The sequence below is a fragment of the Pelophylax lessonae genome (genome assembly GCF_965119305.1).
Source record: "Pelophylax lessonae genome assembly, chromosome: 2".
In the NCBI taxonomy this organism is placed as follows: domain Eukaryota; kingdom Metazoa; phylum Chordata; class Amphibia; order Anura; family Ranidae; genus Pelophylax; species Pelophylax lessonae.
In genome coordinates this window covers 302,514,631-302,539,260 of record NC_138769.1, presented here as the reverse complement: position 1 = coordinate 302,539,260, position 24,630 = coordinate 302,514,631, and the positions used below count along the sequence as shown (strand labels likewise).

General features: G+C 39.6%; 1 protein-coding gene across 2 annotated transcripts; it reads right to left on the bottom strand.

Moving 5' to 3' along the window:
• Positions 1–741: 741 nt before the first annotated feature.
• On the bottom strand, positions 742–15,547 carry MLN (motilin). Of its 2 annotated transcripts, XM_082247367.1 has the most exons (5): positions 15,489–15,547; positions 15,374–15,412; positions 7,728–7,849; positions 2,788–2,880; positions 779–1,049 (listed from the first exon to the last, which is right to left on the bottom strand). In XM_082247367.1, the coding sequence occupies exons 3-5, from the start codon at positions 7,845–7,847 to the stop codon at positions 933–935; spliced, it is 330 nt and encodes a 109-aa protein (XP_082103493.1). In that variant the 5' UTR covers positions 7,848–7,849; positions 15,374–15,412; positions 15,489–15,547; the 3' UTR covers positions 779–932. The 2 variants fall into 2 exon arrangements, with proteins under 2 accessions (XP_082103494.1, XP_082103493.1); XM_082247368.1 differs by lacking the exon at positions 15,374–15,412 and having other exon boundaries at positions 742–1,049; positions 15,489–15,533.
• Between the last annotated feature and the right edge of the window lie 9,083 nt (positions 15,548–24,630).

The following is a 24,630-nucleotide window of genomic DNA, read 5'->3' as shown; positions in this document are numbered from 1 at the left end:
GTCTTTGGGAACCCCTGCTAACAATTACTATATGTACAGCTCCTGGTGCATTAGGTTTGTTCCTAATTGATGGCTAAAAAGATCATGGTTGTCAACAGCTACTTATCTTAGAGGCACAAATCATTAATTGTTCAAGGAATTTTTAGCAACTATGGAGGAACCAAAGGTTTCCCAGAACCCTGGTTAAGAAAGGCTGCTGTACAGCATAGGGCTATGCTTTTGAACAGGGGCAATTTGATTTTTTTGGAATTCTGCATGCTGAGATGTAATCAAGTGAAGGGAAACATGCTAAAAACATTTGTGTGAATGGGAGCTTATAGAGTGGGGACTGTTGTTATAAGCCCTAAAAGTCAGCATTTCCAGTAGATACTAGTGGTCGCTTTCAAGAAAGTTGAGCAAGTTCAGATGTCGCTAAAGTTTATCTTCCACTCTGAAGATTGAATGGTTTATGGCTGGTTAATATCCAAAATCCATAAACTGAAAAGAAGGGATGAATATTTATATGGAAGGATACATGCCAAATTGATTTAATTTAAGACAACAACAATTAAACATAATAAAATATTTACTATCTGATAATGTAAGGTTAACTTTAAAACCAACATCTTTCCTTTGTCTGTAAAAATATCTTTCTCTTTCCTTTTCAAATCATTTATCATTTACCTCTCTGACTGCAAAATGTCACCATATCACTTATCTGAGAGTACTGCCATTTCTATGGAAACAAAATTGGTCTTTGTTATATAGTTATGCACATTTTGAAATTATAGCACATATCAAGTAATGTAGAGTTGTAAGGGAATGTGTATGTATCTGGTTTTCTATTCAAAGAAACACATAAATGCATATGTTCCATATATTTATTCAGTTTGCTTATCTAAAATGAGAATGGCTTTCATTTTTATCATGTGGTTTAAACAAGATGCAGGAGATCAAATAGTACTTTTGAATTTTTGAGCTTCTCCATCATAAATGTCTTCGACAAAATTTCTGAAGTTATCGATCTGTTGTGGGTCCAGCCTAAGTTCAAGCTCAGCAGGGGCCTTTAACTGATAACAAGTGGGAGAAAAAACATTGTTTAAACATTTTGAAATATAAACTCCATAATATGTAATATATTGACATCCTGTACAGATGCTGATACTTATAATGGCCATCATTACTAATAGAAAAAAAACTACTAAATAAAAATCAATGTTTTATATGTATTACGAAACATTTTACATGTTTTAAGAAAACTGGCCAAAAGTACTATTACGCTGCAGAGTTACGCTTTTTGGTCACAGAGTTTTTTCCAGCCCTCAAATCAAAGTACTGTGAAACAAAAGGTAACACATGAATGGACAGCTATTCTGGCCTTTGCACCCTGTCACTTCTTGGTAAGTCTGACCTACCAGATGCTGTCTGAGAATTTGCCCTGTGCGCTGGACCATGAAATTGTTTAATGACATCTCACAGCATCAAAGCCTGGGCAATAGCACAGAAGCGGGTGGATCCCGCAATGAAAATCCTACTGAGCAACCATTCTCCAGGAAAGGGTCTGCTATTCCTTCAGCAGTTCACAGATCTTCTGATTATACCAACTCCAGCTTATCCAAGATGTATTATCATAGAGAACTTGTCTGGGTCTAACAATATAGAAAATAACGCCTAAACATTATTAGAAATTTGAGTTTACAACCTGCCTTTGCCACTCATAGGAATACTTTGGACCTAAATCCTAGTCTCTTCACTGACCACTTACGGTTTTCACTTTTCAGCCCTTTCAGAATATTTAGAAAACCCAGTAGTGCTTGGTTTCATTTTTTATTTTCATTTTTTTCAAATCAAAGGTTTGAATCTTTGTTTTTATGTAATCACTGTCAGATGCTTTTCAAACCTCTGAACTTTGCATAACCATTATTTTAATGGGGCACAATGAGTTGTACAAGTTTTTTTACAGGCAAAGTACAAGTACTCTTCACTTTCTGAAGACAGATAATATAAATTGAATTTCTTACATACTGTTTTTTAATACACTTCTGTAAAATTGCTCCCTCCATTTGTATGAATTAAAAAGACTTTACAATAAATTGAACAGAAAATTATTTTTCTGCATCCCCCTTGCATGATTGCTGGGAAGCATAGTCTTAAAGTCATAACCATATCTTAAAAGGAACCCTTACCTCCAAAGATAACACAGAGTCTGATTAAGTTGGAAAGGGCAAGGCCATGGCTTTATTGAGAATTTCCAAAATAGTAACCTAACTAGTGCAAGTCAGAGTTACACTGCTCAGTTGCACTGAGCACACATGACATAGTCTAAAAGGTCTGTCCTTACTTTGAGTGCCAGACAGACATTAGACTGACCCAAATAGTACCTCAAGGGCATAGCCAATTAATGCAACAATAATTGCTAGCAAGGTCAAACCACCACACACGTCAAAGGATATTATTCCTATTAGATACAGTATATGATTGCTCTTTGTGGTTTTTCTTTATAACTAGATTTTAGGACTCTTAGAACAATTGTGTCTCAACAGTTGGAAGGCCCACAAATTGCATAGTGGTCAATGGCTCTTAGTATGAAAAACTGAGTATCTTTCTGTTAAAGGTTAACTGCAAATAGAACCTGGAAATTCATTTACACGTAACATCTAATGACTGATGTGAATGTATAAAAAATATGTAAAGCGCTGTGTAAATTGATGGCGCTATATACCTGTAATAATAATAATGTGAACAGCTTTTTGCCTAAGCATTATATAATAGGTAAATCTGCCAGAAGAAAACAAAGAGATATCTTACCTTTATGACATCTTCTTCGTCCAGGTCTCCAAAACCTCGTAGATCTCCTCCTTCTGATCTTTGCTGCAAGAACTTTTTGCATGGACCTCCCTGCTGCAGCAGCAATCAATAGAAGAAACAATGCATTAGCAGAAGTTACCTCCAATTAAATTATGTCAAAACAACCAGCAAATTGTAAATTATTTATCTTGTAAAAGTCAACTTGCCCCCTCCCAGTTCCTGAGCCTAATACTGGGCAAACTCGCTATTTCAGGTCTGAGCTTGTCCGTTCTATATAAAAACAAATTTTGTTCACAGAGCCCAATAGTTTAAGCTAAAGTTTTATAGTGGCTCCTTATCCCATCTTCCAGCCTACTCTGTTTGGCTAAGAGAAAAAAGGCTAAAGTGAACAACTTTTGCTCCATTTTTTCAAAACCCACAGTGCTCTTTGAATCCTCTTTCATGGTAATACTCTCTATTTTTTATTGTTCCCTCTGTAATCAAATTCTTGGTCTAAATTAATGTGAGTATAAATTAATGCATGTGTGTACAGCTCACCCTCAATATGCAAAAACACATTGGGGTTGATTCACTAAAACAGTGCAAAAGTGCAAAATCTGTGCAGCTGTGCATGGTAGCCAATCAACTTCTAAATTTGGTTTGCTCAATTAGACTTTGACAAAAACACATGGAAGCTGATTGGTTTTTGTGCAGAGCTGCACCAGATTTTGCACTCTTCAGTCTTAGTAAATCCACTCCATTAGGGTTCATTTACTAAAACTGGTGGGAGTGCAAAATCTGGTGCAGCTGTGCATGGTAGCCAATAAGCTCCTAACTTCAGCTTGTTCAATTAGGCTTTGACAGAAAAGCCTGGAAGCTGATTGGTTTTTGTGCAGAACTGCGCCAGATTTTAAGCTCTCCAGTTTTAGTAAATCAACTCCATTGTGTGTACACAATAGATTAAAGCCCTGTACACACGTACCGAATGTCGGCCGAACGATCGGCCGTCTTTTGTCCGTGCTGTCCTGTCGGTTGAAAAGTGCTAAAGACTGCACACGAATTTTGTCGGCCAACAACAGCCGACTGCAGAAGTGATGCCATGTGATGGTTAACTTTCCGTGTGTTTTTTCTTCTCTGAGCATGCCCAGTCTTGCTCATCTGCTGTTAGTCGGCCGAATTCTGTACTGACTGGCGAACAATCGGCCGTTCTGGTGACGGCCAACAAAAATTTTAAAGGCTGCACACCCGATTCTGTTCGGCCGAAAAGTCGTAGTCGGTTGTCGGAAGCATCATACTAACAAGCCGACAATCGGCCGATCGTTTGGTGGCCGAATATTTACGGCCGACAATCGCTACGTGTGTACGGGCCTTTAGTCTGTAAAATTGCAAACACACTTACAGGCTCCTATAATATCCACATATCAATATAAACATAGCAATACATTTTTCTGTAGTCGTGTTAGAGAAAATTTGTTGTGGTGTCTAAGTGGTTATTATGGATTTCTCCATTTTATTGGTTATTTCAAACTTTGCATATTTTTATGCCATTTTATCTCTGTTTCATACACCAAAAAAGGGTTGAATAGAGTATTTATACTGTGTTCATATTCATCAGAGATTTTCTCAATCAAGCATGCTTTAGTAAAGATGGTCCATTTACCATACAGATTAATGGTCCATGGACCAATCACGGATCATGCTAACATATCTCACCTTATGTGATGGCAAAATCAGTACTTTCATTTAAAGTAGAGTGGATGCTTCCTTTACAAGAAAATACTTCTGCTGTTATCGTTTAAAGGCATTATGTGAATGTGCTAAGGACTATTTTTGATTGCCATTTTCCAAGTCAGAAAGTTATTTTCATAATGTTCATAAGCTGGCAAAACTGCCTCAGCTGCAGTGAAATTCCAAGCAGTGGTATAGGCCCTTCTTATCTCCATAATAAGGAACAGGGATCATAGGCCACCATTTGAGAGCTCAGGCAGGGTTGACAGCGCTGCATGGAATTCAAGTGCAGCCAGTTCATGAGATTGTCAACTGCCTACAGGAAACTGAAAGCGTGCATCAACAGATATTTTTTTTATACCTGCAAATGTACAAGTATGACGGAGATGTACTGTACAGAGATACTGTACCTTTTTTTTTACCATGGACCTAGAAGTGAGGAATGATTGATATCTCCAACAGAGAAAAAACACCAGTATAAACATATGTCTTTATCGTATATATCACATGGCACAGTGCAGCTTCATTAATCCTTACTAACAGGGTTATGAGCCACCTATGAGTGATTGGACGCTGGCAAAAAAGACAGTAAATCCTCTACTAGATATAACCTCTCCCCTAATGGCAGGTCTTCCGTGTTTTTTCCAGTGTCTGTTATTCATACTCTTTTGAGAGCCAGTTAGACTTTTATGAGAAAGGTTTACCATAAAACCTAAAAAGCTGATATTTTTTGCTGTGTCATCCTCACATGTATGTTGTGGGCTATATCTCCATACAGGAGTTGATCTGCATCTGGCCCTAAGTATGATCAAGGGGCAGATCTTGGACTTGGGCATTTTTTTCAGAGGTGGATAGTTTATCATTCCTGGTGCATGTCTTTGTACAGGTTGTCACATGTATTGCTACTCTGGCCAGACTGCCCTTTTTCCTGTGGGATCTCAATTTGGTTCTTTCTGTTAAAGAAAAAAACTCTCAATTTGAGCCCATTCAAGCTCATTACTTTGTCCTTTTGGCATGGAAGGTTGTGTTTTTGTTTGCCATTATTTCAACTCACGGGGTCTCAGAACTGGTTGTTCTTCCTGCAAAGAACTGTTATTAATACTCCTCTATGTTAGAGTGATTCAACCTCAGCCATCTTTTTTTGTCTAAGGGCGTTTCAGCCTTCCATCTCACCCAGAACATTATATTACCTTCTTTTTTGCTCTAGGCCTCTGGCCCCAGGAGACAAGGCTCTTCACACTTGGATGTGGTTAATGCTATTTGGGATTACCAGTATTTGACTGTCGCAATTGTTAATCTGACTTTATCTTTGTCCCTTTCGAGGGTACTATGGGACATCCCTGTGAGTAAGGATTAATGAAGCTGCTCTATGTCCCATGATATACAATAAAGAAAACTGGATTTTTGGCTCACCTATAAAATACATTTCTTGAAGTACATCATGGGACACAGGGACCCCTTTCCTCTGTATTGTGGTTTATGGCTACAAAAACTGAAGCCTTACCCACAGAGGAGGGGTTATATCTAAGAGTGGACTTCTTGTCCTTTTTAAAATAAAAGTGTAGCGCTAATCTGAAGTGTGTAAGTCCATTAGTAAGGAAAGTCCACAGTGTGTTAACGAACACCTCCACAACAGCATGTGAAAAAGTAGTAGAAATCCAGATTCCAAGACCACCACCAAGTTGAAAGACACACTGCCTCTTACCGGATAACATGGACCCTCATTACAAAGGTCATGTTCAGCCTTCACATAGATGCACAATTAGTATGTCACCGGAGTGTCAGAAACACAATCAGCACATCTCCAGACCCTCAGGAACGATGGCCTCCAAATGTGTCCCGATGGAATAAAGCAAACATATGCTCATAGCGTAACACGTACAACAGATGTTTATTCCGCAAGTAAATAAAAGCAGCTTACAAGATGGTGGTAGTGCTGGAGCAGAGTGGAAATTCCCCTTGTCTGGCGATTCGCCTCCTTGTCCCGCCATCAAAATGGCCGCACGAGGAGACGCGGCGGCCATTTTGTTGGCGGGACAAAGACGCGAATCGACAGACAAGGGGAATTTCCACTCTTTCAACTTGGTGGTGGTCTTGGAATCTGGATTTCTACTACTTTTTCACACGCTGTTGTGGAGGTGTTCGTTAACACACTGTGGACTTTCCTTACTAATGGACTTACACACTTCAGATTAGCGCTACACTTTTATTTTACTATGCTTTTGATCTGGTCTTACAATTTGGATCTGTGTTAGCTGCTTTTCACCTATTTTATATATATTGTTTATATATTTACCTAAGCGCAGCATCAATCCCTATTTTTCTTTTGCTTGTGTCCAATAATCTGTAGCTGGTGCATAACTCTGTTAATAAGGTTTAATGAAGCTGCTCTGTGTCCCATGATGTACTGGATTTTACAGGTAAGTCAAAAATCAAGTTTTTAAGTAGTACAAAGGGGGAGACTAGAACCCCTATTAGCCTTGTATTGCTTTCTTTGTACTCATTGATAAATTCCCATCACATGCAGTCATAGTAACAACGTTGTCACTAGGACCGGAAAAGATAGAGAGTCTATCCAAGAGAACACAGAGAAAAAAAACAGGCAGGCAAGTTTTTTCCATTCCATCCAAAACTAAAGGAAACATTTAGGTTACAGCATTATGTACTCCTTATTTAAATTTTAAGAGCCAAAAAAATTATAGCTTGACTAATACAAGATTAAAATCAATATATACTAATTTAAATTTTATTTAATCTTCACAAACTTTTTTTAAGCTAGTAGTCGCGCAACAAATCAAGCATTTTTCAGTCGTTTTTATTTAAAAGAATCTTGCATGTGTTTGCGGAATTATTTCATGGCATTACTAGTCAACTTGTTCCAACTGTGTTGAAAATTATAGCTCACCCCACATTTTTGTTAATATAATTCAAATGACAAGTTTCTGAAACGCTTTCACAGATATCCGTGAATTTTACCAGAAACTCCCTTTGTATAAATCAACTTGCAAACTATGTTTAATTATTAATATGTTGCCTGTTTTCTCCAATGCTTCCTCTGTCATTTCCCTCTTAAATTACTTTTCATATCAGCACAGTTGGAATAAGCTATGGGAAAAAGGGCTTAGTGACTTGTGAATGTAAATCTATGGAGCTAGCACATGCAAGATCCACCTTTTTCATAATGAAAGTGAAATATGTTATCTATAATTTAGTGACAAATATGGCCATAATACCTGCATATTACAAGCATCGCTGTGTGAGAAGAAATGAAGGAAACTCCCCTGTGTCCTCTCAGCCAGCATGCACAAACCATATGTGATGAGCAAAATCGACAATACTGCACGAAAGACCATTGCTGAAACAGAAGGAGATCAGATAACTAAGACATATGCAATAATGATGGTTTCCTATAAACACATTTTTTTGTGGAGGTGGAGAGATGGATTTCTACACAAAGGTTTTATAATAACATTTTCATTTAATTGGAAAAGTTAAAGCTGACTCCCTTCCAAAACTCCAGGGAATCCGCTAAATAAACTGTGGAAATATATATATGTATGTGAAGTGTTTTACATGACAAAAGATTTAATTTTGTTTAACCAGTCCTGGCACAGTGCAGTCCTTATCCTCTTGTTCTTGGGTCCCCAGCCAGCACTCCTGGCTCCTCCTCTTTGGAAAGTGACCCCCTAGTGTGGGCTCGCTCCTGAGCCACCCTGTTTGCGTCTATTGACACAGACCCACTCCTCGTCACAGCATTTTATTTACAGCAGTGGGAACCAATGGGACAGAGGGGACAGAGCCAGGAGAGCCTCAGCTCTCATGCACAGCGCTGGTCCGTGGATGGACTCGGGTAAGTGTAGGGGGCCAGACGGGGTTCTGTTACATAGAAGGTTTTTTTTTTTTACCCTAATGCATAGAATGCATTAAGGTAAAAAGCCTTTAGGCTTTAGAACCACTTTAAGCACTGGTGTTATAGCATAGTCGGGTAGGTGGCTTACACCAGCCCCTAAAAATTGATAGGCAGCGAAGACTTTTGCATGTCTCTTCTGAAAAAAACCTCTTTCCAATTTCTTCTTTTTTTCTTGTCATTTTCTTTTATGTATACTGCCTGAGAATGATTGTAAGATGCTGAGAATACAGCCGAGTACCAGGATGAAGGAACTCCAGTATGTATGTGCTGGAGTTACTTCATCATTGCCCTCCTAATGGCCAAGGAGGGCAGATAGTGGGCTAGAAGAAGCAATAAAAAAGGTGACAGGGGCGACTGATGGATAGGCAATATGGAACTCTTAGCTTTCAGCATTGGGGCAGATCAAACTGAGATGTAAGATATCCTTAATATAAGCTCTGCTTACTTCCACATTATGGTCCAAAGTGCTGCCAACCCACAGTTTCGTTTAAAGTAGAACAGCTTGTTAGGGATCCCCCCCCCCCCCCAGCCTGCTGACTGCTCTTTTTTCCCCCTCCTATCATTTTAGTTTCATATTGACAATGCTGTGCATTGCAGTAGGCGCAGGGTATGGCCAGGATTTCTTGCACATGTGGAAGGGAAGCATATGGTCTGGGGTGGGGCTTACAGTAAGTATTTAGCTATGTGGCTTAAACTAAGAGCGGAGGAGCAAAACAAGAAAGGATAACTTAAAATTGAAGCTGTTCTCTAAAAGGTAGCCCCCAATGTATCTTCAGCCTTAAATTAACCCTTAAAGGACAAACAAACACTTAGTACTCACCTCTATGTAACATCGGCTCTAGGCCTGAGAACTGACTGCTGCTCCTTTAGTTCTCAGTCTGCATCAAGTAGAGAGCAGTGACTGTCAGTCCACTCTGTTCCTCCAGTGCTCACTGGAGCGCCAGGCAGGGAAAGGGGTGGGCGCAGGTAGCTCATGCTCAGCCACATGCTAAGAAGCAGAGCCAGCTGTCAATCAGGCAGCTGGGTAGATCCCGACAATATTGTCAGGATCCTTTCAGAGCCTGGAGAGGCTCTGCCATGTCAGCTGATAGCTATATGCGGACTCTGGGTCATAGGAGAGCAAAGTGTATTCCTGTGAAACACAGGAGATGCATGGCCAAAAAAGCTTTGACCATACTTCTCTTTTAATCTAACTCTTAAAATATAAATGTTTTTTTTTAAATCTGAAAAAAATAATAATATGACTCAGGATCAAAATGTTTTTTATTCTATGGTAAGAATGAGGTCCTTTTATTAAAAGCTTATAATAGAGAGGTGCCATTTTATAATGCTGACATGTGCCCTTGATCGGTTCAAGTAAAATACGATTTTTTTTAGCTTGGTCCACTTTCAGGCATATGCGATGTGGGAACCAGTGCAATTCCTGTGCAGATTTCCGCATTGCATGTCTCTCGCAGGCAGTTCACACTGCCCTATGTGAACTGCTGGGGGCGTCAATAGAAAGTTAATTACAACCCCAGATCGGTTTGCAGATCGCAGTGCGAAATGTCAAATGGTGCAGGAATCAGATTGCATAGGTATGAACACCCATGCGATCCAATTCCAGTGCAGACCAAAAAAAGGGTCCTGCACCATGTTGGTGCGAATGCGATGCGATTTCTGAAAATGGCATCGCACAGAAATTGCAGGTGATCTGCACAACGATGCGGTGCAAATCACATGCAATGACCGCACAAGTGTGAACCCAGTCTCAATAGTAACAACATTATATTTTACCGATCCGCAGCCTGTATACATGAGCAATGGATGTATATGTTATTTAAATTTAAAACTGGATTTTCTTTTTTAAATTGTCAAATGTTATACCAAAATTCATAAGAGAATTTCATAATATTGTTCATTCTGTCTGCATGTGGCCAGCTGTGTGCTCAAAGCAGTTCTTGGTTCATGGCATATATATAGCAAGATGCACAGTATAGAGCTACTTGTTTCCAGCTGCTTCGACCTCTTAGTTCTAATGAGTGTATAATATGGAGACGTTTTGTGCTCTTTCATCCTTGCTCAGCTGCTAAATGGTCATATATCTAAAATACTTTATCATCAGCATTTATGACTATAAGTATAGAAATAATAATTGGCTTAGGTGTAATATATTATAAGTGGGATATTTGGCATTAAGCAATGCATAAAAGGTGACAAAATTTGCTGAACAGCCATGAGAAATGTAAATAGGTGCTGGTAATTCTAAAGATAGTCTTAGGCTGGATATACACTATACAACTTTTGTTGTTAGATTTCCTTTAGATTTACCTTCAATTATGTAGTGCAAGGGCCTGCCTGCTTGCATACAAATTGAAAGTGTTTAGGTTTCACCTCATATTATATGGTTTTGGTAAATCTTAGGGAAAAATCTAAAGAAAATTGTATAGTTGTATAAAGCGTAACACTGTGAGAAAACTCTTACATAGAGAGAAAATGCACTATCAACCAGCTTTCAACTGCAAACATGATTGAACAAACTAAAGCAATTTACCATCTACAGTTATGTATTTAGGCTGGGTTCGCATATCTCCGGCTGCGGTTTGCAGTCCAGGGTCCAGTCCATTTCTGTTCCTCAGTTCAGGTGCAATTTTTTGCCTGAATTTGCACCTGAACCCGACCCAAATTGCATAGGACCCTTTTTGAATCCGCACCATGGCCACTCCAGACATATGTAAACGGTTTTATTGAAAGCCGGTCAGATTCACATGTTACACAAATTGGATGCGGTTTAAAACGCATCCAATTCGCATACATATATAAACCCAATCTTATACTCATGAGACAGGAACGGTAGTAGGTTGCCTTAGTTTGTTCATACTAAATAAAATTAAAAGCAGTTTGAATTGATAGAAAATGTCCCATGTGTATGATAAACATAAACGTAGTTTTAGGTCATTGATACAGATGTCAGTTTTCCTGACATGCTTTGAGATTGCTAGCAACATAGTGTATTTCTGGCCTCACACAGTATGGTTTTTACCTACTTCCTGCTAAATCATCTAAATTGTGCATTGTGTTTGTCCCTGTTGGCCAAAATTTGACATCATTTGACTTTAACCACTTGCCGACCAGCGGCCATAGTTTCACGGCAGCAGGTTGGCTCTATTACACAAAATTACGTACCTGTAATAGATGTAATACCTGTACCTGTAATAGATAGTGGGGGCGCATGAGCACCACCAGAGGCACACACGCACGCTGATTGGCCAAAGGGAAAGGCGCCGGACACCCGTGATCGCTTCCCATGGAGGCAGAATGCCAGTCTGCCTATGTAATCAAGGCAGACCGCCGTTCTGTCGCAGATGAACGCAGGGATCCTGTGTTCCTACTATTTAGGAACACAGGTCTCTGTGTTCATCTATTGAGTACATCCCCCCACAATTAGAAAGCACACCCTAGGAGCACACTCAACCCTTAGATCGTCCCTGGTGTTAACCATTTCCCTAACAGTGTCATTAGTACAGTAACAGTGCGTATTTTAAGGACTGATCACTGTAATGATGTCACTGGTCCACTCAAAAGTGTCAACAGTGTCAGTTAGGTGTCTGATCTGTCTGCCACAGTGTCAAAGTCCCACTAAAAATCGCTGATTGCCGCCATTACTAGTAAAAAAAACCAAAAATGAAAAAATATATCTGACATTAATCTATCCCCTAGTTTGTAGAAGCGATAACTTTTGCGCAAACCAATCAATATACGTTTATTGGGATTTTTTTGCCAAAAATATGTGGCAGAATACATATTAGCCTAAACTGATGAAAAAATTCGATTTTTTAAAAAAACATTTTATTGGATATGTTTTATAGCAGAAAGTAAAAAGTATTGTTTTTTTTTCCAGAATCGTCTTTTTTTGTTTATAGCGCAAAAAATAAAAAATGCAAAGGTGATCAAATACCAACAAAACAAAGCTCAATTTGTGGGAAAAAAAGGACATCAATTTTATTTGGGTATAGCATCACACGACAGCGCAATTGTCAGTTAACCTTCTTAGCGGTATTCCCGAGCGTGGCTCGGGGTTAAATTTCCTCTCCGTGCCCCGGCTTCCGTCTCCTGCGACGTGACGTTCGCAGGGGGGTGGAACCGGCGGCAAATTAAAATGTGTATATATATATCTATGTATATAGGTATATATATATATATATATATATATGTATATATACGTACTGTATATATATATATATATATATATATATATATATATATATATATATATACGTATATATATATATATATATATATATACGTATATATATATATATATATATATAATGTATACAGTTGGTTTGGGCTGCTCATTCACAAGAATTACATGCAAAATAATGGTACCGCTTTCAGCACCTAAAATCCAAAAGAATCATACCGCCAGGGAGGTTAAAGTAACGCAGTGCCGTATCACAAAAAATTACCTAGTCATTTAGGGGGTAAAACCTTCCGGTCCTTAAGTGGTTAAAATTTAAGTAGCCAGGTTGAACAGTGACTCCAACCTATGTAGTTGTTAGGGTATTCAGACAGCCACTGGTGTTACAGTCTGAATACAATAGCCGGCTGTGAAGATTGCTTCATCCACATATCCCCTTGCACTGCGGGGCTGAACAAGAGAATTCTAATTGTGTATGGATAGCCTAGCCTAGTATAAGGATCTGAGCACTTCCCTACAACGCCCCTGCCATCACTGCTCTGCACAATAGTGCAGGGCAGGAAAAATGACAGCCAACATTAATTAGTCAGCACCAGTCAGCAGTTTAGTGAGTGTATTTTGTCTTTGTTACTTGTAACCATTCATAAATTCTGGAACTGCAGCCAAACAGGAGGTTCTGATACTAACACGCAGCATGGGGGATTATTTACTAAAACTGGAGAGTGCAAAATCTGGTGCAACGCTGCATTGAAACCAGTCGGCTTCCAGGTTTTATTACCAAAGCTTATTTGAACAAGCTGAAGTTAGAAGCTGATTGGCTACCATGCACAGCTGCACCAGAATCTGAGTGCATCAATTTTAGTAAATCTGCCCCAATGCCAGCTCTTTCATGCAGTTCCAGAACTTATGAATAGATACAAAATACAAGGACAACCAATAAACTCCTTACTGGTGCTGATTGATTTATGGAAGCATGGCTGCTGTAAGCCTGGTGATAGTGGGGAGAACGGAGGGGCGATGGATGCAGGGAGGACTGGGCCAGGGGGCAGGGGGGCAATTGCCCCCTGGGCTGCTCTGATGCCTCGTAAAAAGGCTGCACCACTTCTGCCACAGACATGCCTAAAGGATTCCTGGAGAAGAAAAGTAAAAAGTCCCCACCACTGATCTACTGAGTGCGGGATGAAGACAAGGACGGTGCGCAGGCCTCCTCCCCCAGAACGGATGGGGTAAACTGTGTCTGAGCAGAGGCTGGTTCCATGCCCCACTGGAGACTCTCCTACCCTAGCTAGCTATGACCGAGCTTTCCCAGCTCCTCCGAACCACCCCCTGCTGGCCAGGTTGGGAACCCGGATTCGCCCTGTAAGTAGAGAGTACCTGGAGCGGAGCTTCAGCCTTGAATGGGGGTCAGGAGGAGACTGGGATGAGGGGGAGTGGGAGGGGGGCCAAATCGCTACACCATGGTTCTCTGGTTTGTACCTTGGACTGAAAGTTGCCAGGATGGACAGGGAGCGAGTTGTCTAATGGGCTGTATGGGAAGGTCCATTTTAACAAGATATCTGCTGTTGAGCTCTCAAATGAGTATGAGAACTGCGGTCATTAACCTTCCTAGCGGTATTCCCGAGTGTGACTCGGGGTAAGATTTTAGTGCCAAAAGCGGTAACCCCGAGTCACACTCGGGGTAGCGCTAGGAAGATCGCTGGATGCTGGAGGAGGTTTTACTTACCTTTTCTCCGGGATCCAGCGATGTCTGCGAGCGGTGTGCGGCGGCGGAGCTTCCTCCCGATCGTCTGCGAGCCCCGGCTTCCGTCTCCGGCGACGTGACGTCCGCCGGGGGGTGGAACCGGCGGCAAATTCGAATGTAAAATGCACCAAACACACTGATATCGTTCAAAATAAAATAAAATCACATTACATTACCCCCCAGTGCCCTTTCCTGCAGTTTTACTGTACTTTTTATGTAAATATATGTATATATATATATATATACATATATATACAGTATATATATATATATACATATATATACAGTATATATATATATATACGTATATATATATACACATATACATATATATATATATACACACACACACATATTATATATATATATACATATATATGTATATATATATATATATATATATATATATATATATATATATATATATATATATATATATATATATATATATATACATACACACGTATATATATATATATATATATATATATATATATATATATATACACACGTAATTCTTGTGAATGAGCAGCCCAAACCAACTGTATACATTATATATATATATATATATATATATATATATATATATATAATATATGTATACATAATATATGTATACATACATATATATATATATATATATATATATATATATATATATAATATGTATAATAAATGTATACAGTTGGTTTGGGCTGCTCATTCACAAGAATTACATGCTTTCAGCACCTAAAATAATGGTACCGCTTTCAGCACCTAAAATCCAAAAGAATCATACCGCCAGGGAGGTTAAAAAAGAATTAGGAGCATTAGGTGTAAAACCAAATTAGACAGTGATAAAAGACTGGCAGGGGTCCTAACCCTGCCCTGCTTTCTACAAATTCAAATACATAAAAGATTTGGGCATACAGACACCGTAAGAATGCTGCATCTTAAAAGGCTATCCGACTCCTAGGCCATATTATTATGGCTTTGCCTGTGCAGTTTTTTTTTATAGTATCAGAATAAGTGAAACATAAAATAAGGAACAGAAACAAAAGTCCATTACCTTGATGCTCTTTTAGCCCTTGAAGCTGTAGATTAAACTCTGTGGTGTAAAGATAAAGTAAGTTATGAGGAATTTGACCATTATAAAAGACCAAATAGTGTAATAATTTACCCACCTATCGTTGTTTTGTTTGCTTTTCAAGTATAGATTGGGAATCTTCAGACCATATGTCAGCGTATAATGTCAGTGCTATCTTTTATATGTCAGGATTGGAGGCGTAACACTGACATCAAATACAGATTTCTTCAGCCCTTAGAAACAATCATTTTTATTGCTCTTGTGATGTCAAGCTGTAGTGCTGATGGAATACTTTCTGCCCTGCTGGTACTTTTCTGTTGCTCAGTTTCCTTATGTCCCATCCAGTTATACAAACATACATTTTTTTACTGGAACACTTTATACACCCTGATGGTTCAATATTGCTTTGCATACTTCAAATTCTATTTAGAAAGGGTTGAAATTGTATTTCAATTGCCCTTTTTTTACTAAACATTTGCAGTTTTTTTTACATTTATGTTAATTATAAAGTTTAGATAATTTAATTATTCGAGCTGTGAAATTGTCTTTTCCTAGCTTTTCAATAATTGCTTGCTATGAAAAAAGAATTTAGGAATGTAGAAATGTAAAAAATGCCACTTTACAATTCTCCTTCAAAACAAAAGCAAAATGATTTATAAAAGGCGTGTTAGCAAAAAGATATTTTATAAAACAGTGATTGTGACATTTATCAAACATTCACTGAAGGTACATCTTCCTGCAGATTGTAGTTTTATATATAGAATAAATGATTCGTCTGCAATGAATGTAAATTGAATGTCACATTCACTACTTTATAAATATGCCCTTTAATGTAAGGTGACCAGATTTTTAAATTTAAAATCCGGGGGCATATTTTTTTTTTATGGTTAACTTTTTATAAGCATATTTTCCTCAAATTATATAAACATTCTATGTGGTATGTGTTTATGGAAGGATTGTATGATATATATATATATATATATATATACGTTATCTCTCACAGATGAAAAAAATTATACTTCTTAGAATTTGTTTGGGATATGACTAACAAATCTTTAGACGATAAGATAAAGAAAAAACGTTTCAATGCATATCTTTATATACTGTATTTCCCTCTATATACTGTATCTCCCTCTCTCTATATACTGTACCTCTCTCTCTATACTGTATCTCCCTCTCTCTATATACTGTATCTCTCTCTCTCTATACTGTATTTCCTTCTCTCTATATACTGTATCTCCCTCTCTTTATATACTGTGTTTCCTTCTCTCTATATACTGCATTTCCTTCTGTCCATATACTGTATCTCCCTCTCTCTATACACTGTATTTCCTTCTCTCTATATACTGTATCTCCTTTTCTCTATATACTGTATCTGCCTTTCTCTATATACTGTATCTCCCTCTCTCTCTATATACTGTATCTCCCTCTATATACTGTATCTCTCTCTCTCTCTCTCTCTCTCTCTCTCTCTCTCTCTCTCTCTCTCTATATATATATATATATATATATACTGTATCTCCCTTTCTATATATACTGTATCTCCCTCTATATACTGTATTTCCTTCTCTATATATACTGTATCTCCTTCTCTCTATACACTGTATTTCCTTTTCTCTATATACTGTATCTCCCTTTCTCTATATACTGTATCTCCCTCTCTCTCTATATACTGTATCTCCCTCTATATACTGTATCTCTCTCTCTCTATATATATATATATATACTGTATCTCCCTTTCTATATATACTGTATCTCCCTCTATATACTGTATTTCCTTCTCTATATATACTGTATCTCCTTCTCTCTATACATTGTATTTCCTTTTCTCTATATACTGTATCTCCCTTTCTCTATATACTGTATCTCCCTCTCTCTATATACTGTATTTCTCTCTATATACTGTATCTCACTTTCTATATATACGGTATCTCCCTCTATATACTGTATTTCCTTCTCTATATATATTGTATCTCCTTCTCTCTATACACTGTATTTCCTTTTCTCTATATACTGTATCTCCCTTTCTCTATATACTGTATCTCCCTCTCTCTATATACTGTATTTCTCTCTATATACTGTATCTCCTTCTCTCTATATACTGTATCTCTCTCTCTCTCTCTCTCTCTCTCTCTATATATATATATATACTGTATCTCCCTCTCTATATATACTGTATCTCCCTCTATATACTGTATCCCTCTATATATACTGTATCTACCTCTCTCTATATACTGTATTTCCTTTTCTCTATATACTGTATCTCCCTTTCTCTATATACTGTATCTCCCTCTCTCTATATACTGTATTTCTCTCTATATACTGTATCTCCTTCTCTCTATATACTGTATCTCTCTCTATATATATATATACTGTATCTCCCTCTCTATATATATATACTGTATCTCTCTCTCTATATATATATACTGTATCTCCCTCTCTATATATATATACTGTATCTCCCTCTCTCTATATATATATACTGTATCTCTCTCTCTATATATATATATATACTGTATCTCCCTCTAAATACTGTATTCCTCTATATATACTGTATCTCCCTCTCTCTATATACTGTATTTCTCCCTATATACTGTATCTCCTTCTTTCTATATACTGTATCTCTCTCTCTATATATATAAATATACTGTATCTCCCTATCTCTATATACTGTATTTCATTCTCTCTATATACTGTATCTCCCTCTCTCTATATACTGTATTTCCTTCTCTCTATATACTGTATTTCTCTTTCTCTATATACTGTATTTCCTTCTCTCTATATACTGTATTTCTCTTTCTCTATATACTGTATTTTCCTCTGTATATACTGTATTTGCCTCTCTATGGATAGTAGATCTATCTCTTTCTCTCTCTGGACCTCTTGGGGCTCTCTCTGTACCTCAACAATGTTGTTCTGGCTCTCCGCCGGCCATATGTAGTCTCTCTGCAGGCTGCAGCCAATGGTCGGTTGTGGTGTGACCCCTGAAGCTCCTCCCAGAGTGTGAGTCTGGGCCCCGCCCCCTCCCTGCTCTTTCCTTCCATTCAGCAGACGGCCAGCACAGCTGTGTGTGTGCAATCACCTGTGTACTGCTTGGGGGATCGGGGCTGGATCAGCACTGCAGGGGGAGAAAAGCAGTGACCACAGCCTGGAGTTGGACCCAGGGCAAATGCCTGCAATCCGGGGACAAAACCGGGGACAGACTTGGTCCAGGGACAGTGTCCTCAGTCCCGGGACTGTCCCCGGAAACCAGGGACGTCTGGCCACCCTACTTTAATGTTTTGATACTGTGCATTTGCACATTTTTCCCAGCAAGGAGTGTTGTCTCCAAGGGTTAGAAGGGCTGGATTCATCTCTTTTTCATGGATAGTGTAGGACCCACTGATAATGGGGTACTTTGACGCAGTAGTGGGCTTGAGCACGATATGGCCATATGGTGGGACCAAACCCCCATTTTTATTTATGGACTCTCTTCAGATTTGGTAGTAATTTCTTTTGCATTTGCGCGCTATTCTTTTTTAATATACATGTCTTTTGGTTCATAGCTGCAGCAGCTTTGGAAATACATGGGTATGCTCCCCCAAAATTTTTTGCCTGTTTATTACGTATTCGGTCTGACCAGACTATCGAGGTTGAGCAGCCCTCCCCACCCCCCACATACACCTGTACTCAATCAGTGTCCACCATCAAATGGATATAGGAGGAGTCCCCTGTAGTGCATTTGCACATTTTTCCCAGCAAGGAGTGTTGTCTCCAAGGGTTAGAAGGGCTGGATTCATCTCTTTTTCATGGATAGTGTAGGACCCACTGATAATGGGGTACTTTGACGCAGTAGTGGGCTTGAGCACGATATGGCCATATGGTGGGACCAAACCCCCATTTTTATTTATGGACTCTCTTCAGATTTGGTAGTAATTTCTTTTGCATTTGCGCGCTATTCTTTTTTAATATACATGTCTTTTGGTTCATAGCTGCAGCAGCTTTGGAAATACATGGGTATGCTCCCCCAAATTTTTTGCCTGTTTATTATGTATTCGGTCTGACCAGACTATCGAGGTTGAGCAGCCCTCCCCACCCCCCACATACACCTGTACTCAATCAGTGTCCACCATCAAATGGATATAGGAGGAGTCCCCTGTAGTGCATTTGCACATTTTTCCCAGCAAGGAGTGTTGTCTCCAAGGGTTAGAAGGGCTGGATTCATCTCTTTTTCATGGATAGTGTAGGACCCACTGATAATGGGGTACTTTGACGCAGTAGTGGGCTTGAGCACGATATGGCCATATGGTGGGACCAAACCCCCATTTTATTTATGGACTCTCTTCAGATTTGGTAGTAATTTCTTTTGCATTTGCGCGCTATTCTTTTTTAATATACATGTCTTTTGGTTCATAGCTGCAGCAGCTTTGAAAATACATGGGTATGCTCCCCCAATTTTTTTGCCTGTTTATTATGTATTCGGTCTGACCAGACTATCGAGGTTGAGCAGCCCTCCCCACCCCCCACATACACCTGTACTCAATCAGTGTCCACCATCAAATGGATATAGGAGGAGTCCCCTGTAGTGCATTTGCACATTTTTCCCAGCAAGGAGTGTTGTCTCCAAGGGTTAGAAGGGCTGGATTCATCTCTTTTTCATGGATAGTGTAGGACCCACTGATAATGGGGTACTTTGACGCAGTAGTGGGCTTGAGCACGATATGGCCATATGGTGGGACCAAACCCCCATTTTTATTTATGGACTCTCTTCAGATTTGGTAGTAATTTCTTTTGCATTTGCGCGCTATTCTTTTTTAATATACATGTCTTTTGGTTCATAGCTGCAGCAGCTTTGGAAATACATGGGTATGCTCCCCCAAATTTTTTGCCTGTTTATTATGTATTCGGTCTGACCAGACTATCGAGGTTGAGCAGCCCTCCCCACCCCCCACATACACCTGTACTCAATCAGTGTCCACCATCAAATGGATATAGGAGGAGTCCCCTGTAGTGCATTTGCACATTTTTCCCAGCAAGGAGTGTTGTCTCCAAGGGTTAGAAGGGCTGGATTCATCTCTTTTTCATGGATAGTGTAGGACCCACTGATAATGGGGTACTTTGACGCAGTAGTGGGCTTGAGCACGATATGGCCATATGGTGGGACCAAACCCCCATTTTTATTTATGGACTCTCTTCAGATTTGGTAGTAATTTCTTTTGCATTTGCGCGCTATTCTTTTTTAATATACATGTCTTTTGGTTCATAGCTGCAGCAGCTTTGGAAATACATGGGTATGCTCCCCCAAATTTTTTGCCTGTTTATAATGTTTTGATACTTACCTGTTAAACACCCATACATTACTTGTATACTGTATGGCACTACATATAGATATTAGTCAGACGTGCATGTATTTAGTTCTTTAAAAAGTGGCAAGTCATTTGCTTGTGCCCTTTTCTGTCCGCTATACAAACCGTATGCCTATTGCGTATTCTCCTTTTGCATTGTTTGTCACCTGTTTTACCTAGCTTTTTAAATAGCTGTAAAAATGGCTGGTGGTCCTTCCCTTCCTTAACCACTTCAATAACGGGCACTTTCACCACATTTCTGCCCAGGCCAATTTTCAGCTTTCAGCGTTGTCCCACTTTGATTGTGCGATTATGCAACACTGTACCCATATGAGATTTTTTATCATTTTTTTCACACAAGTAGAGCTTTGATTTGCTGGTATTTAATAACGACTGGGTTTTTTTTTTTTTTTGCCAAATAAATGAAAAAAGACCAAAAATTAAATTTTGCAAATAAATATTCTTTCTTAATAAATTTAGGCCAAAATGTCCACAAACTATGATATATATTAGGGATAGACCGATATGGTTTTTTCAGGGCCGATACTGATACCGATATTTTGGTCTCAACGTATCGGTATCGGCCGATATGGGCCGATATTATGAACATTTAAATTTTTGAAAAATAAAGACAATTTTTTACACAAATCTAGTAGTGAACATGTTAATTTTTGTTTAATGCTTAATGGCTGGCTTGCTGGCACCCTGTGGTGGGTGGCTGACTGGCACCCTGGGGTGGGTGGCTGGCTGTCTGGCACCCTGTGGTGGGTGGGTGGCACCCTGTGGTGGATGGCTGACTGGCTGGAACCCTGTGGTGGGTGGCTGGCTGGCTGGCACCCTGTGGTGGGTGGCTGGCTGGCTTGCACCCTGTGGTGGGTGGCTGGGTGGCACCCTGTGGTAGGTGGGTGGCTGGCACAGGGGCTATGGGTGGCTGGCTGGTACAGGGCCTGTGGGTGGCTGGCTGGTACAGTGCCTGTGGCTGGTTGGTACAGGGCCTGTGGGTGGCTGGCTGGTACAGTGCCTGTGGCTGGTTGGTACAGGGCCTGTGGGTGGCTGGCTGTCTGGCATATGAAGAACTATGCTGTTAGCAAAGTTTTCTTTGAAATTCTCTTTGTAGAATATTTGCAAAACCGTTAACCACTTTAAGACCTGAAGGATTTGCACCCTTAATGACCAGGCCCTATTTTGGGATTCGGCACTGTGTTACTTTAGCGGACAATTGCGCTGTCGTGCGATGTTGTACCCAAATAAAATTGAAGTCATCCCCCCCCCCCACAAACAAAGCTTTCTTTTGGTGGTATTTGATCACCTGTTTGATTTTTATTTTTTGCGCTATTAACAAAAAAAGAGTGACAATTTAAAAAAAAAAAAAAAAAACAATATTTTTCACATTCTGCTATATGACATTCTCAAAAAGAAAAATTTAAAAATCAAAATGTTTTAACATTTTAGGCCAATTTGTTTTCTGCTACACATTTTTGGTAATAAAAAATTTCAATAAGCGTATTTTGATTGGTTTGCGCAAAAGTTATCGCGTCTACTAACAACGGGAAAGATTTATGTCATTTGTATTGTTTTTTTTTTTTACTAGTAATGGCGGCGATCTACGATTTTTTGCGGGACTGCAACATTGCGGCAGACAGATCGGACCCCTAACTGACATTTTTGACACTTTTGGGGGTGCCAGTGACATTACTACAGTGATCAGTGCTAAAAATATGCACTGTTACTGTAATAATGACACTGGCAGGGAAGGGGTTAACCCTATGGGGGATCAATGGGTTGAATGTGAGCCTAGGGGAGTGATTCTAATTGTGGGGGGCGTGGCTTGTGAAATGACCATAAAGACCTGTGATCCTATACAGGCATACCCCACTTTTAAGTACACAATGGGACCAGAGCATGTATTTAAAATGAAAATGTACTTAAAGTGAAGCAATACCTTTTTTCATTTCTCAATGCATGTAAATACTCTAGCTCCATAGGAAATCTTGGTCAGCTTGACATGGCATTGCTCCCAAACCATGTGACAAGGATACCAAGCTTGGGGAGCATGTTAAGGGGATCCAGGACTATGACATAGTAGATTACCTAGGCAAGCTGGCCAGCCACAAACAGGATATGTTGTAGTCCTGGGTCCCCTCTCGGTGCTCCCTAAGTTTGGTATCCCTGTCACTTATGGTTTGGGAGCAGTGCCATGTCAAGCTGACCAAGATTTCCTATAGACGCCAATGTTAAAAACCGGGAGTAGTGTAATGCCAAGCTGAACAAGCTGTGTCCTTACTCGTGAGTGTACTTAAAGTGAGTGTACTTAAAGCGGGGTATGCCTGTATAGAAGGATCACATGAGCTCTGTGATCATTTCAGGAAGAAGAACGGTCGGCTGTGTTTACAACAGCTGACCATCCTTCTCTCTCAGCGGAGAGCGATCGCGGGTGTCAGACGGCAATCGGAGCCGTCTGACCCATGTATCGGCTTCCCCTCTGCCGAGTGGGGGGCAGGAGCTCGCTGCCGGCAGGGCCCCCTAGCCTCCCGCGCACGACCGACGTAGGTCTATGTCAGTTGGCGCAGGAGAGCCACCCTGCCGCAGTAAATAGGCGGCGGGTGGTCGGGAAGTGGTTAATAAAAACAGATGCAAAAATTGCACCAATTCCTCATGACTCTGCAACCTTGTGAATATCATTTCATGTCATCTTTTTGTAGCTTGGCAGTTTTTTCTAGATGGCAATCAACAGCCAGCTTTAGCAATTATTATAGCAGCTTTTTTGAAACACAGAAACCAAAAGAAGAACCAGAAGAAGAGTGGTGTTTGGCCTAAGTAATCATTGCTGAATCGTGACCATTTATCACACGTCTTTGTTAAAAAGGATAGAGAACAATCCAAATGATTTCAAAAATTACCCAAGGATGTTGGATGATTGTTTCCAGTATTTGCTGCATTTTGTAGATCATCAGCAAGATAAAGACCATCATAACAGAAGAGGAGAGAAGACAATAACTGTGAGGTTTTTTTTTAGCAACAGGAAGGTCCTATGAAGACCTTGAATTAAGAACTGTTGTCTCTGGTTATGGGTTTAGACATGTAATCCCAGAAACATTCAAAGCCATCGTTGGAACATTAAATAAAAAATACTTTAACTCTTTATGACTAGCCTTTGTCAATCTACATCATAACCCAATGTACAGTCACTCATTGAAGCAGTATTAAACCTAAAAGCAAACATTTGGTATATATTGCATTTACCAATTCTTAGATGTGTTGGTTGCATTCATTTTCCTATTTGGGCTTTCTTTTTTCATCTGGTAATCCAGCCAGTAAGTCTGTTCTGCAGATGTTCCTGTATCAGTTACTGGGATGCGACAAACTATTTAACACTGACAGGGGTCCATTTTTAATCATTTATGTAAAACCTATATCCCAAAAGGAAAAAAATGATTGCTGTTACTGCTTATAAAGTGTTAGCTGAATATTGGCTTCAGTTCTTAGTGTATTTAAATCTGCTAGCCCATCTAAAATTCCCCCCCAGCCTGACAATGCTGCTGTGCCACCTGTTCTCCTTCATTCAGAGCAGAATAGGGAGGTGTTATACTGGGGAGATCACCAGGGGAAAACAGAGGTAAGAAAAGCCTAAAAAAGGAAACACATGAACCCACCACATCTAAGGATTGATAAGCTGCAAAATATTTTATTTTTGGTTTTGGGTTTAATTGCCCATTCACACTACCGCGATTTGTCAGGCGACTGGTCAGCCTGACAAGTTGGGGTCCATGCAGTGCTACGGGAACCGTTCTAATAGGAGCGACACAAGTCGCTCCGACTTAGAAAGTAGTTCCTGTACTACTTCGGGGCGACATCGGAGCGACTTGCATTGACATTCATTATATGAAGTCCGTGCAAGTCGCGCCGAAGTCGCGG